Consider the following 15,417-nt stretch of genomic DNA (forward strand, 5'->3'; position numbering starts at 1 on the left):
GGGGGGTCTAATCATCACCCCCCCCCCGAAACCCAGAAAACGACTATCTTATGTAAAAATCGCGAAAATGTATAAGTTTATTAATAAATTGAGGATTTTGGTTAAAATTTTAAATCCAATTATTAAATAAACTAATGGATTTACGGGATGCCACCAGAAGACATTTGTTGTAGAAAATTTGATTCTCTGCAAAAAATGTCTTGTGACAAAAGGCCGTAAATCCATTTGTTTACTTGATAATCAAGAAAACACGTTTATTGCTCCGGATTCCGTGAAAATCGCGAGCCATCCCCTGGGAATTTCGACATCTATTTCGACAATTTTAAACATTAATTATCTAATCTAATCACCTCCCCCCCCTCCAAAGGATTGTTTTAAAATTGCCAATGAGTGAGAGAGAAATATCTTTCCCCCTCTCTCTCGCGCCCCATTGGCCGTGCTTTTCACCCCAATATCTCGATAGGGGTGCGTCCGAGCGAAAAGTGGAAAAGGACTTTTCGGTTCAAAATTACCCCCAAAACATGCCGGTGCACCACCAGCAGGAGGCTAAAGGGGACCCTGTATACCCTCGGCCACAAGGGCGTATGCGCATGCGCAGCCTGCCCCCCAGTCACAATTAGAAAACCATTAATTAAATAATAACAGTTAATTCCTAAACTCTGAATTAATGTTTTTTAGACTTCCCAAATTATGTTACATCGATCTATGCAAATCCGATTAAGATTCGAACTTATCATCTGCTCCACCTGCTAACTATACGCCAATAAAAGAGTCATTAATTATAAATAAACTATTAGTTCCTAAACTATGCGAATGTATTCCTAAACTTTCCTAAACTATTCCCAAATGATTGAGATTAGATTCATCTCAAAATTCGTTAATTACCTTCTAACTATGTGTCCGTATGGAGTAATATATGAAAGTTTTAACAACGTGAGGACTTAGACGAGGGGAAAAAATAGGTTGGGACACGTGAGTGGTACTGTAGAAAGGCAAAATTGGAAAGGCATTTGGGGGTAACGAAGCTGATGTTCTACCTCCAGGCAATTATTCCGTCTACGTATACATTGCCTCTGATTTCTTGAAAGGTCATTACTTACCGATTCAGTGGTACTGGCTCAGCAGCGCCACTAGGTCGCGTGGTAAAGGAGATTCTGTTGTTATCGGTCGGTGACACGAAATTTTCTCTTATCAACTATTGATTGCGGAACTGTTTCTGGATGAGACTGAGCCGCTTGATGGTGCCACATGGAAATAACGACCGGTGAGGTGACGTCATAGAAATTTGATTTGTGAATGGAAGCGTTGTAATTTTCCAATGTTGACGGTGAAATATCTGATGTGATTTGTAAATGATGTGGAGATGGTCGAAAATGGACACATACAACATTTTTTGGAAATCCCTTTGTGTGGTTCCCCCGACGAGAAGTGATTTATTGGTTTTGTGGGCAGGTAACTTACCATACGCATACGCAATACTTCAATACGTGGTACAATTGGTTAAATCATTCGGCCGGGCGACGAAGCCCGTGAGACGCGGGTTCGAGCCCGGCTTGAGGCAGTGGAATTTTTAATCTTTCGGAAACCGTCGAACGGAAGTCGACCGAAACGAGTTTTATCGCCGCTAGTGACATAAATCGGGCATTACAGGCCACTATAGATAATGGAAAGACTTCCTTTTCGATAACATAATTCACTTTTCGGTGACACCAACTGACGTGTCAATGATGTTATAGGGTTAAGTGCAGCTCATGGACGTGGGCGCCATTACAGGCAGACAATCACAATATGGAAACCTCGTGTTTGAGTTCGACAGATAAACATATACTTATAATACTTTTTTGTCACTGCTGCTACATTCAGTGTTGAATTTTGATGTTTTTCCCCGAAGACAAAATTCACTCGTTCCAGAGTTTTTATATTTAAGATTAGAGAAGATGTTTTACAAGTTAATTGTCGTTGGAGCCTTTCCCTTGAGACTTTTATTACTGAACTTTTCCAAAGGGATTTCTTCAAAACCATGTGGTGACCAGACATGGTCAAGGTGGAATTTCTCAGTGAAGTTTCAGGGGGTGTGGAATTTGTTGCCCTCTCTAAGGAGAGGTGAATCGGGGCCTGACTAGCAATTTGGTTTTTAGTCTTTCCTAAGATTTCATAGTGTGTACAGTGTCCTCTTGACTAGCAGTCTGAATAATATATTAAAGTTTAGTGTTGTGATTATTAACAGTGTGTTCTTAATTATTTTGTTCCTCATATACCAACAGTCAGTCTGTGTCGAATAGTGCCTTTTCGTTTACTTGTAACCAAAAAGTCAAAACTTATAAACAAGAAGACTTTTCGTTTACTAGTAAACGAAAAATAGCGCAGTTCACCACTCCCTGAACGTAACATCACTAACAACAACTGTAGTTCGGCGACACGTGCGACGGGGTGTTATAACTCGTGTGATTGGCAGGCAATTTCACACTTATTAACACCCTCTCGCACTTGTATCGAAATACACTAAACACCCTGCGACCAACGATGGTGGCGGAATTGGTTAAACGCTCGGTCGCACCTACGGACCCGTGAGACGCGGGTTCGAGTCCGACTTGAGACATTGGAATTTTTAATCTTTCGGAAGCCGCCGTCGAACAGACGTCTCGACACCGCGAATCATCAAGTTTAGTTAACGGGTGCGTGAAAGCCAAGGTTTTCCATGCTTCTCCTTGCCCACCAGGACAGTCTGAACGTACCGTACAGCTCCTGGGATGAATTCGCCACCAATGGAGAGGACGGTCATCCCACGATACCGGAACCCCAACATAAAATCCGACTAGCATCCACCCTTAATAAATAAACACTTAATAAATACAACAAAAATAACTCGGAAAACAACTAAAGCCACAAAAACAACGAAAAATCATCTGCAGAATGAGACATTTCATTAAATTTCATTGAAGCGTTCCTCCTTCCTCATCGGCTCCCAATGCTCACAGCTTTTCCAATGACATTCATATCAATCCCCAGACTTTCAGAATTGTATCATTCATCGAATCCCTGAAATATGAACACATAAATACAGATAACCACCGAGTGATCTTCCACAGATGCACCATCTTTTGTACCAACAACCATCCGAAGATATAAACGTACCTCCCTCACCCCCTGAATGGGCTGGTGCTGGTACGTGGCGGTGCCGAGGGTTAAAGAGTGAGTGAAGATACGGGTGCGGGAGAGGGCGGGTGGGGGGGGGGGGGGCGGAAGAGAGAGGGGTGAGAGCTTTCTCTAGACCGATGAACGCGTTACGAGGCTGATGCTACGGACTGCATTCAGAGCATCAAGTCCCCGATGAAAAGGCGTTCTGCTTTCTGAATATATTCCAATTAAAAAGCCGGAGCTTCGTTACACTCAGTCCTTTACTATCACATGTACATATACAGTATACGAAGTTTTTTTATTTTCCCTTCGTCCTTTCACCCCCCCCCCCCCTGCGGCCCCAACGGGCACGCAACACTGTGGAACTCATCATCGGACGTGCGCGCGCCACATCCCCATTCCCATCGTAAGTTCGTTTCTTTTCCATTTTCCGTAGAATTTATTATCTCCTGTTGGCAGACTACTTTTTCCAATTTTTTATGATTTGTAAAAAAAGAAATTATAATGGTTTTTTAGTTGGAAAATGGAAATAGTTTTGAGAGGAAGGAGATATTTGATTTTTGGTCATGTGGGAAAAAATCATGGGAAAATATATGAGATTAAAAATGATTTTGAAAACGTATATTACGAGGTTTGATTTTGTAAATTACGTTTTTTGGCACGTGAAATGCGTTTCTGTTTTCGTGACTTATGAGATATCGATCACGTAAAATCGTTGATTGATAAGATTGTAAATGCAATAGAAATTTTTTTGTGACGACATAAAAACTGTGTTTCAGGTGAGTCAGAATCATCTGGCCCAACTTCCAGAGACATTTTTTTTTTATTTTCAAGGTAATTTTGAAAATGTTGTGTCAGAAAGGTCAGTAGAACGATTGTAAAACAAATAAAAAACCTGGAAATGTCAGGTTATTCTGAAACTCTGCAGTTGCCGAACTCTATCAGAAAATTCAAAAACCATAAAATAAAAACATAAAAAAAAGAAATTGAAAAAAAAACACAAAACTGGGAAACATAAAAACTTGCAACAATAACCGAAACTATTATATTCAGTGAAAATTACGTGGAAGTTCTGCAAATCACAAGGAAAAATAAAGAACCCTAAACCCTCGGGAAATCTCCAGAAATTTCCCCATGAAATCAAAACACAACATTCATGCTTCCTTCAGCCCCTCCACTTTTCTTTGCACCCTCCGGTACATAAAACTGAGGACATGCAAAATTTAGTCAGTTAAAAATAGATAGAAGTCAGTAGAACATTTTCTTTCGCAAATCACCAAGTGTCACTGTATTTATAAGTTTCAATACGATTTTTAATAATAAATATCAGTTTTTTGCGATATAAAATTGTGTATAAATTTGTTATTCGGAATCCAACAGAGGGGGAGTGGCGGAAAAACAATGATGGGACGACTAACCTCAAAGAGGATTGATTAGTCAACCATCTTTGGCTGAGTTGGTCTGGTAAAGATGGGAGAATGTGCTGAATGAAACGAAACGTATTTACTCCTTTGGAAATTAAAGATATTTTATTCCTTTCTATATTAATAATAAAAAAATGAATTTATCGAAATAAATGAAGAATTGATTATTTGAAAATATTAACAGAATTACTGAACTTTGGTTTAATTTTTATTGAACTATTTATCCCTATGTAATCGAGGAATAAAGTGCTGCTGATAAATACTAGAATTCCCACAGATGCCTGAGTCACAATGTCTCATCAGTTAAATCGTTGAGGCAGTAGAAGAAGTAGAGCGCGTGCCCAAGTGTCTCCAAAGTATAATCCTAACGCGTGCGACTTGCATTCAATGTCTTTACGTTTTTATTTTTTCAATTCTCTATTTTGTTTCCCCGACAATACAACGCACGTGGCAAGTCAAGTATATAATATGCGAAACCACTTCCACAATTGAGCTGGCACCGTGGGGTGCCATCCAACCCCTCTACAATTCTAATGATCATCTTCGCGGCTGTTTTTTTTATGAGATTATTCATGTTTTTGGGCATAAAAGGTGATCGCATTGTTGGAAAAGTACTTTTCACTTTACGAGTGATTATATAAAACAAAGTCAATTATGCCAATCAGTTTTGATTGGCTTCTAATGGTGGGAGAAATTGATACAAAACGTGCACGTGCCGATTCGTAAAGTAATGCAATTATTTCTGATTTAATTACTCCGGAGGCAATTGGCGGACGAGTAGTAATTCTACTCCGGTAACAATTTGGCCCAATTATCTGATACAAAATATCCCACCGTAAAATTCGGAGAGAAATTCACTGCTGTATATCCACCATTTTCCTAGAATTGTTTTCCCAAAACCTTATCTTTTTCCAAGAATCTGCCAAATAATTCTATTCCCAAAATCTTTCCAAAAACTTTATTACTTTGATTATTTAATCCTCCAAACTCCAGAAACCCAACGAATCCTTTTATTATCCTTTTACTCCACAACCCTCTAAATCCTTTGATGACTCCTCGGTACTTTCTCGTACCTCGGGTCACTAATCCGGTACTTTTCCAAATCCTCAATACCTTGAATTCTTCAAGACGTCATACCTCTCCCTCTCCCTTACTTCCGTAAGTCCAACCCTCAAGGCTCAACCCTCACCTGAACTAGCCAATCACCCATCTTGGGCCTTACTCCCTCCAGTACTCCTACCCCTTCTATCTACCCTCAGAGGACTCTAACCCCGAACCCTCTGCTCTCTAGTTTAATCAGAATAATTCGAACACTCTAAGAAGTAACATCTGTAACCAAGAAGATATCCAAAGAGTATTTTTAAAGTATTATATTTAGCTTTCATAATAAAGATTTCGGGTTAAGTTGACGTTTGACTTTTATCTTCAATCCGGAATCCAACATCACGTATCATCAATCATTTGGGGAAAGAGACCGCTACGAGAAGAGAAACATTGGCTCACGATATCAATAGAAATAGGAAATTAACGAGTGTTTTCTATTGGATGAATCCGTTTAATTTTATATTTCAAATGACGGTTACAAAAACAAATCGGCGTGGACGATGTCAGGGTCACCCAAGAGTCTACGTAAATATAAACACTGCATTGGGTGGCGCCACACGGAAAAAAAATTATTTTTGCCAAAGATTCATTTACTTCAGAGAAATATTTATTTTTTGTAGTAAATACTACGAAAGTCTGTGGGATTATTAAAATAACTTCATTGTGTAGGGAATATTTTGACATTAGCTCGAACAAGCGAACCATTGTAAACGTCACCGAGAGATACCGCAAACACTTCGGCCGTCTATGACCTAAACAACCCAACAGACAGAAGGGCCTTGTCTTTGGGTCAGACCTGTCACCCCGGACTTACCGAGGGCTAGGAACAAACAGTCTCTCGAGTAAACCACATCGGATTATCAACCCAGCTAGACTTATATGGAGTCTTTCACTAAAACGCATATGTTAAAAACTGAATAAAGATCGTGTCGTATAATTAAATAGTGGGAGATATTTACGTCCTACAATTAAAAATTAATTAATCCGTTCCATTAAGAATGATTCATATATATTTTGTAGATTTGGGTAACAGATGCTAGTAGAGATGAACGCAAATAGATTTATATTGATTTTAATAAATAATCGGTGGAAGACGCTAGTAGTGCACCACTTCCCAATGATGATCTCCACCGCCAGACCTAGACATTTGTTTAGACTACAATTCGGTCTACGTCGCCAGGGCGTCGAATAGCTCTTCCCAATGTTTATAACGCTAACCGGTGGCTCCAGACAAGGACCCCACGATCCCGGTTGTACCGCAAACTCCTCTAATAACGTCTCGGAAAATTTCTCCCTCACATTTTTCAATCCTTTATTTCTGAAATCCAGGAATTTCCTGACAATTCCGATTAGGTTTAGGTTTTAAATTGTGTCGATTATATTTTTTCCAGAGACGGCGTGGTAAACCGAAGGCGATCGTCATCTTTGGCTTAACATACCTCATGCAGCAAACTTTACACTCCTCATGAACCGCCGGTTATCGCCCACATGACATGATGTACTATTATCACCGAGACTTGAACCTGCGCTTCTGGGACGTTTTGGTCATAGGGGCAGTCGTCAAGTTTTCGTAATGCACTTATCAACATTTTGAAGCCCTTGTGGCATATAAATTATAATTTTTTGAGAATTTCAGTGGTAATTCGCCATGTTCATGTATCGAAAAAACAGTAGGTCACCCTACGTAACCCCATCGAATTTGATAAATGAAATACGATTGTGTTAATTGAAAAATTTTCATTAAGAATCAGCATATTCGGAGGGTTTTCTCTGCAAGTAATTGACGAAAAAGTGAAGGGAAATGTACCGATCAACATAATGAAGTTGGAAAAGTCAGTCGCGAATCAATTCTCTAGAATTTTTTATAGCAACGCTCAAAAAATGAATTGAGTTTCAATTTTCTCATTTAGAACTGTGAGTTTAAATTTTTAATTTTGCCTCTTACTATTGTTTTATTGCCCGAAATTTCGACGAAATAATAACCCAACGACCCACTCGAGCTCCAAACTTATCTGGCACTTCCCTCAAGATATCCTGCAACAAAGAAACTCGTGAAGTATTCCAGAAAAATCAGTGATTTTTCAACCCACGGAGAGACTCGAAATAATGAAAAAAAATTACAGAGCTTTTACGTCATTCCAGAGCGATCGTGCTTTTCCTGAAAAATTACTGAAAGTTCCGTAAGAATAGTCCAATGACCAGAAATTTTCGGGAAACATTTACAACAATTTTTACGATACCTTCAGTACATTTCCCGGAAAATCAGTCTCCAGACGATTACGTAAAAATTTCCAAATTTTTCTCTCCATTAAAACACAATTGTAAAACAATAAATGAATTAACTGTTCATTTGTAGAACAAATAAATGAGATAACTGTAAAACAATAAATAAATTAAGTGTTAATTTATAGAACAGATAAATGAGATAATTTTTAGTCTGATTCACCTTATTTATTGATCCTCTGCATTCCATTGATTTATATAGCGATAAATTTGGAAGATCAGACTGGCATATCTACAATGACTCTAAATTTCTCACGTCTCATTGTAAACCTACATATCCGGAGCTATCTGAATTTGTTAAGTAACTAACGATAGAGAAAATAGTGAAAAGAAGAGGAGAATCGTTCAAATTTTTGACGATTCTATTGCACAGTCAATTACGAGGCATTGAAAGCCCCTACAGTATATTCGTCTAATTAATAATAATTACATATTTACATAGATTTAGGGAATATTTTGTTTTAGAGATTCAGTTGAATATGGCAGTCACATAATACAACCGTATTGACTTGGTTAAAGTGGACAGCCGTGTACATAAGTAACATTACGGAAGAGTGCGGCGGCAGTTGACAGAAATGCCGCGGTGGATGCGCTCGAGGGTGGAGGTGGTGGTGGTGGTGGTGGTGGCTGATGCGACGGACGTGATGCACCCTGGGGTTGCGTATATGGTGGACAGTAGGCATCGATACTGCTGTGATGAAGTCCCACTCCCCTGACCAGAAGTTCCTTTTCCACTGTCGCTTGATGTCTGAGTTGTTCCAGTCTCAGTTGATTCTGACGTTTCCACTTCGTTCTGCAATGGGATCAGGGTGGGTAACTTCTCGTCAGTTGTTGTAAACTTCATCATTTTAATAATTTTGTCAATCCTATTTTACTACGTCATTCGCAAACTATTTTATTACTATTTGCGACATCTGTTCGACACTTGGAATAATCAACCCTATCATAAATTCCTTGAGCCTTGTCCCAACTGTAAACCTCAGAGAATGCCAAGTCCTCTCCTTGATTTCCCAACCCAAACCTTTTTGACACTTTCTTCGCCCCCTCCACTTTTGATTGCACCCTCATATATATAAACTGAGGGCATCCAAAGAGGGACATTACTATTCAGTCCATAGTATCCACCAGGACATGAAATTATTAGGGGATCTCCAACCGATTTACGACAAACCAATTGTCAGGATGAGTGCAACCCTATTTCTTGAATAAATAACAGTTTATTTAGAGATATAACTGTGTGTTTTTAATTTATTAAGCAGGAATCCAATGGTAACGCCGTGAAAAATGATATTACCCGAAGAGACTTTTTTTATGAAGATTATTAAAATCGGAGGTCATAGCCCTGAACATGCAGAGTGCAATATTGGTGGAATGTCAGCAGAATGCTGCAATAAACGGCGGAATCCATCAGGAAACCAATAATATAAATATTCCCGGCTGTGAAAGCCTAAGAACTAAAATTATTTATATGTTTAATCGACGATAATGACTGGCTGTGTTAAGGATGTCTATTCCTTGTTGTGAAAACAACTTTGAAAGGTTATGGTTTTCGAAAACTCGCATGGCCTATTATTCTGCTCTACTTGCATGTTCTCAAACACTGAGGTCAGTACCCAGTGGGTGGGGAATCCATAGTGTCGACTAGCTCAGATCGCATAATTTTTATTGGATATTCCTCTCCGGGAAACATTTATTCTTCTGACACAATTTATTTATTAGATGTGAGACCAGTGTACTTTTGTGGTTTGACCAAAGAAAAAAAAATAATAAAGTGGATGTTGGATACCCACTATATTTTAAGAGATTTATTCGTTATTTTTTTGTAAAAACTAGAAAATCCTCAAACACTTATTATCGATAACCTTCAAAATATTCTCTTATTTTCACAGCTAAACAAATAGATAAATACATTTACCAGAAAAAAAAGAGTTGCCTCCTAATCATCACTAAGTGAAGCTTTCGACTATGCTGTACCTCGCGATTGCATACCAACATTTGTTTTGTCTCATTCATCGGCTTGCTCTTTTGCTGTTTTAGGTTTCTCCACATAGATACTATCAATAGTTTGGCTGTGGTGTTGATTTATCCTCGTATCCTCATATGAGAACACGAGTGGACCTCCATTTTCTAAGTGGGCTCCGAACCACTGGATACATTTACCGTAGTACGTAAGTTTAATCCTTATAAAACATTTGTAATCCATAAAAACCTCACAAATATGTATTCCACGTAAAATCCCCAATTCTGGCGCCCAACGTCCCCTGAACCTTTGGGCCTCCATCCCTCCAACAGTCCCACTCCTCACTTTTCCAAAAAAACCTCTCCTTGAGACATCCCTTCATTACCTAGCGGGTTCAGTTCCAAAACACTCATTACACGAGTAACGTCTACCCACCCATTAGCTAACTATTCGAGTGCTTTACACGAATACAGAATTTATAAAACTTATTCGCCCCCCGAATCGTTAATATACAACATGTCAAGTAGAGGACAGTACAGGTTTTTGTGGAATGAGTGTGTCACACCTTAAGACAATTGAAGGAGGTAAGTATTAGTGTAATATTTTTTGGTCATGAGCTGTGAAAGAAAAAGTGTTTGGGCAGTGGGACAGTCGTGAAATGTGGACATTTAGGTTTGAGTTGTACCAGTGGTATGAATACACGAATTAGTGGACCATTGGTGTACAAGTGTGCAGTTTTCGGGCATGATTGTAGTGCAAGAGTGTGTGTGTGAGAGAGTAGTGTGAAAATGTAATGTAGTTAGTGTCTTATGAAGAGAACCAGAGTGTGGATGTCCTCGGCACCCCTGTCGAGACTAGCGATATCCCTCTTATTGTTATTCTTTGCTTTTGTTTTTAAAATTGTATGTGTTGGTGCTCCTACGTATATTAACCTAACAATTGAGGAAATGTTAATTCCACCACTTTGTCAATGAATTCGAGAGTGAAAAAATCATTTTACCTTCTGTTCTGGTACCAAGTTTTGACTTGTGTTTCGGACAGCGATAGAGCATCAGCGACATCACTGCGATCAGCAACACTGAGATACTTTTGACACCTGAATTTACGCTCTAGATACGCCAATTGTGCGTGAGTGAATGCTGTACGTCTCCGTCGAGGTTTGCGGCCGCTAGTGACATTACCAGAAGGTCCACAATTTTGTGCTGAACCAGGTGATGGTGATAGCACAGGTGGGGGACTCTCCAGTCGAGTGCAGGGACTGTGACCAGGATCTATCGTATCCTCAGAATCAGAATGAAGTGCAGAATCGTCTTCCGAGTCATCTAGGATTCAACACAATCACTTTATTGGATTTTCATAACAAAAAACGTTGTTATTCTCGTTCTCACTAATGAGCCTGTTAACACTGCTTGAACCATCTGCGGAATTGAGGAGAAATTTTCGTTGGTAATAGAAAGAATTGAGCCCCCCGTTGTCAGACAGTTGTTGAGATTGAACCACAGGGAACAGTCCCGCTTAACGAGATATATTGCCCCCCTGGTATGAGACACGCGACTGATCCTCATGATTTTTATTTCATGTTTTATTGGATATTCCACACAAATTGACTTCCATTGACTGTTTCAATCCCTCATTGATCGCTGATTTATTAATATTCAATAGGCGGAACATTGTAAATAAAATGAGGTGAGATTTTCGGAATATTTGGTTGTTCTGGACAAATATCTTTAAATCGGAGGATTCATTTGTTGGATATTTGAACACAGCTTTTATTCTCATAGAGAAATCACTCGACACCGATTTATTTTAGGGGAATCGTTCTTGGAAGGGACTAATTTGCGATCGATTGCATTCTATAGTCGAGAGCGGAGTTGATATAAAACGTATGTTGGATTTTCTATGAAAGGCTGTGTTCTTTTGTCACCTTAAAAGTGTTTTTGTTTTTTGTTCCTTGAGAAAGTCTTCTTTTGTGTCATAGTGGTCAGTCTCTGGAATACGGTCCTTTAGTTAAGATGGACCTTCATCGGGTTAATCAAGTCGATCTTAAGGGATTTTGGTGCGTCATATATAGACTGTTGGATTTGGGGGTTTCCCGATGTTAAAAATTCACTTCTTATCAATATTTATTTCTTTATTACTGTGGGTCCTTTCCCATTATGTTATAAAAAAAGGGGAAAAGTCCCGGATAGACTTTCTCAATGCAGATTTTTTCCAAAATGCATCTGGTATCCGGGGAGAGTCAAGAAAGGAAAAACTAAGGGTTAATGGTGGCAGAAGAAATTATTTTGCCCTCTGAAGAGGAGTTTAACCTGGACATCACAAATAATGTTAAGTTAGTTTGTTGTAAATCTTTGTTCAGAATAGAATCTCTTGATTGCCTAGAGCTAAATCACTTTAAATAATAATCAGTGTTTAAGATACTCAAAAGTGTTTGATTATTTCTATTTCTATAATTTAATAGACTTATTTTATTTATTCACGTAGACGAGTATTCCAATATGATTTGTGTTTAGACACCTTTAGGAAGTGCTATTTTCCTCGTTGAAAATGAGACCACGTTATATTTATATTAAGGTTGTGGTCATGCGACAGTCTCTGTCAAAAGTTTATGCACTGCGTGGACAGAAATATTTAATAAAAATGACGTATGTTTCGTGTAATTCGGGAGCGAAATACAGCTTTAGGAAAGTTGACCGAATTTGTGCTGAATATTTCAGTCCATGTTTATAACACGGAATAACTTGGTTGATTACATCGTGGATGGATCGGTAAAATATAACTACACACACACACACACACACACACACAGAAAAAACTAATCGTAAAATATGAGATTTAAAACATAATTCTGGATTTTTAAACACGTAAATTACAATTTTGAAAACGTAAATTACGAGGACCATTTTGCAAGTAGTTTTTGTAATTATTCACCGTAAAAGTTTAAACAAATACTGTCGAGGACATATATACACGACAACAATCTTATGAATTTTCGTCGATCCACAAGAACAGAAATATTCAGTAAAAATTACGTGGAAATTCCGGAATTAGTAAACGGGGTCGAAGACCCAATAAAAATTGCGGAAGGTCCAGTAAAAATTACGGAGCACTCCGTAAATAGTACGCAGTTATTACGTAATTGGTACGGGGCGTTCAGTACTTTATTGTAGTGGACCCTTCGTACTTTTCATCTGACCGTTGGTCTCACCCCGGAATCCAGAAACTTTCGTCATTTTTATTGAACTATTTATCCTCTCTCTGTGCATTTGGCGAACCGATATTCCGCGGCAAAAGAATAGGTTCAGTAGTGAAGTGATAAACGGAGGTAAGTCCGGTTCGAATATTGACTAGTTTTTTATGAAAATTGAATTTCCGGGTTTCTCCGGGTTCAAAGTTCACTAGTTTTTCATGAGTATTGGATTTCTGGGTTTCCCCGGATTTAAAATTCACTAGTTTTTGATGAGTATGAGATTTCGGGGCTTCCCCGAGTTCAAAATTCACTAGTATTTTATGAATATTAGATTTTGGGGATTCCCCGGGTTCAAAATTCACTCGTCCAGAATTTTTATTTTCCCGGATTTAGGAAATATTTATTTCTTTATTCCTGTGGGACTTTTCCCTTTACGTTATAATAAAAAGGGCCAACCCCCAGAGAGACTTTCTCATTGTGGGATTTTCCCAAAATACATCTGACGACTAGAGATGGCCAATAAAGAAAAGTCCAAGAATTAAGGATGGAAGAAGACATTATAGTGCCCTCTGAGAAGGAGTTTAGCGTGGGCCTTACTAGTAACGCTCAGTTACTTCGTTGTAAGTTTTCGTTTAGTAGAGTACCTCCTGACTGTCTAAAGTCTTATGATTTTTAATAATAATTCTCAGTGTTAAAATTACTCCAAGTCTTTATTCATTTTGACCTCCATAATCGAATAATGAATATCTCAGAATCTAAAAAAAATACAAAAAATTTTATCATAACCTTTTGTGTGAAGCCGATCAAGTAACGCAACGATTGTCATTACAAAAATTTCGATATCTCAACCTCAACTCACAAATTAATCTCCACATAGACCAACAAATATGGCAAGATTTTTCGCCGATTCACATAAAAAAATAATGAATAATAATTAAAAAGAATAATTACCTAAAAAAATTTCATGTACCTCAAATATGTCATTTTATAATCAAAAAATATCCAGGAAAATATTTTTCTGACTATATTTTATCGCATATATTTCGTACATCGCTTGCCTTGTATATCCTGTGATTCAAATATATTCAAAATATATCCGGTATTTTATTTCTGAGTGAACCACTTACCCCACTCTACCCCCTCGCTATCAATTTCCTAATTCTCTCACCGAAATCATTATAAACTCACCTTGAACGCGTTCAGCCAAGACATCTCCAAGGAGATCCCTTATCAAGAAGGACTTATGCTCCTGCATGATAACCCGATGGACTCAAATCAAGAGTTGATGCGGAGAATCGATCGACTTGAATAAATCATTGATCACTCCCCCGCAATTCATCAATATTGTCACGACTCCCCTTTCGAACCATTAAAACCACCTCTCGTTTAACGGACCGTCACGAACGGGCCCAAAAGAGCGGTCTTCCAGGAGAAAAGTCCGGTGTCTCCAATGATCAACAGATATCTTCGGAAGGACAGATCTGTCCGCTGTCTCCCCTCTAATTAATATTATTAATAAACCGCCCCGATCTCCTTCTTAATTGTCTTATTAGCGTTTCCCCGAACGCAACAATATATTTCAACTTCTCGATGCTCCAATAAATTTATCAAACGATTTATAACATTTATGATTTATCTTAACAATCACCCGATGATGATCTCAGGTCATCCAGGGGCTCAACTTCTATTGGAACGACTGGACACTTCCACACAATGACACAACACCGAATAATCCAATTAATTAATGACAATCAAACCACCGAATGTCATTTTGTCTTGGGGTTGCGCTCACAGATATCCCCGGCTTTCACCCCCAGTTGAAAAATATTTTATTGAAAGCTCAAAATCAATGGATCGCACACAATGTTCGCGTTCGCTTACTGAGGTGATGTTTTCTCCTCAAATTAATCCAGCCGTTTATTTTGAAACGGCGCTCCTAATGCCCGCGTGATTTCTTTGCCAGCCATTTTGGGGGTGGAGGCGATAACCACATCATGGCCGAGAACCCCAGCAACTCATTGGCGGATTTGTTGGCGATTGAAGGGGTGAATTGGGATGAGGTGTACTTGGGATTGGTGGAGAGTTTGGTAGAGGGATGCGCATTGGTTAGCCGGTGATATCTGGTAGGGGTGGAAACCCGGAGAGGGAAAATACGTCAGGCGAGGGAGGAGGGGGGAGGGGGAGGGGGGGATGAAATATGAGGTAACGCGCAACACCAAATTATCTCTGTAATTGATCAGAGGTCAAAGGATTTTCACTGGGGTTTTTGTCTTTCTAATTTCACTTTCCATTAACAATTTATTTAGTCTCATTTCATT

At 38.8% G+C, this 15,417-nt stretch overlaps 1 protein-coding gene and 1 long non-coding RNA gene across 3 annotated transcripts; one reads left to right on the forward strand and one right to left on the reverse strand.

Annotated features, from left to right (window-relative positions):
* Positions 1 to 910: 910 nt before the first annotated feature.
* Positions 911 to 8,567, forward strand: LOC135160628 (uncharacterized). Of its 2 annotated transcripts, none has more exons than XR_010298596.1 (3): positions 911 to 5,153; positions 7,058 to 7,236; positions 8,415 to 8,567. It is a non-coding gene; the product is annotated as an uncharacterized LOC135160628 (long non-coding RNA). The 2 variants fall into 2 exon arrangements; XR_010298595.1 differs by lacking the exon at positions 8,415 to 8,567 and having other exon boundaries at positions 911 to 1,452; positions 1,737 to 5,153; positions 7,058 to 7,193.
* On the reverse strand, positions 8,463 to 15,028 carry LOC135160626 (barH-like 1 homeobox protein). The gene is made up of 3 exons (XM_064117365.1): positions 14,288 to 15,028; positions 10,910 to 11,231; positions 8,463 to 8,742 (listed from the first exon to the last, which is right to left on the reverse strand). The coding sequence occupies exons 1-3, from the start codon at positions 14,352 to 14,354 to the stop codon at positions 8,463 to 8,465; spliced, it is 669 nt and encodes a 222-aa protein (XP_063973435.1). The 5' UTR covers positions 14,355 to 15,028.
* Between the last annotated feature and the right edge of the window lie 389 nt (positions 15,029 to 15,417).

This window comes from Diachasmimorpha longicaudata, chromosome 3 (genome assembly GCF_034640455.1).
Source record: "Diachasmimorpha longicaudata isolate KC_UGA_2023 chromosome 3, iyDiaLong2, whole genome shotgun sequence".
In the NCBI taxonomy this organism is placed as follows: Eukaryota; Metazoa; Arthropoda; class Insecta; order Hymenoptera; family Braconidae; genus Diachasmimorpha; species Diachasmimorpha longicaudata.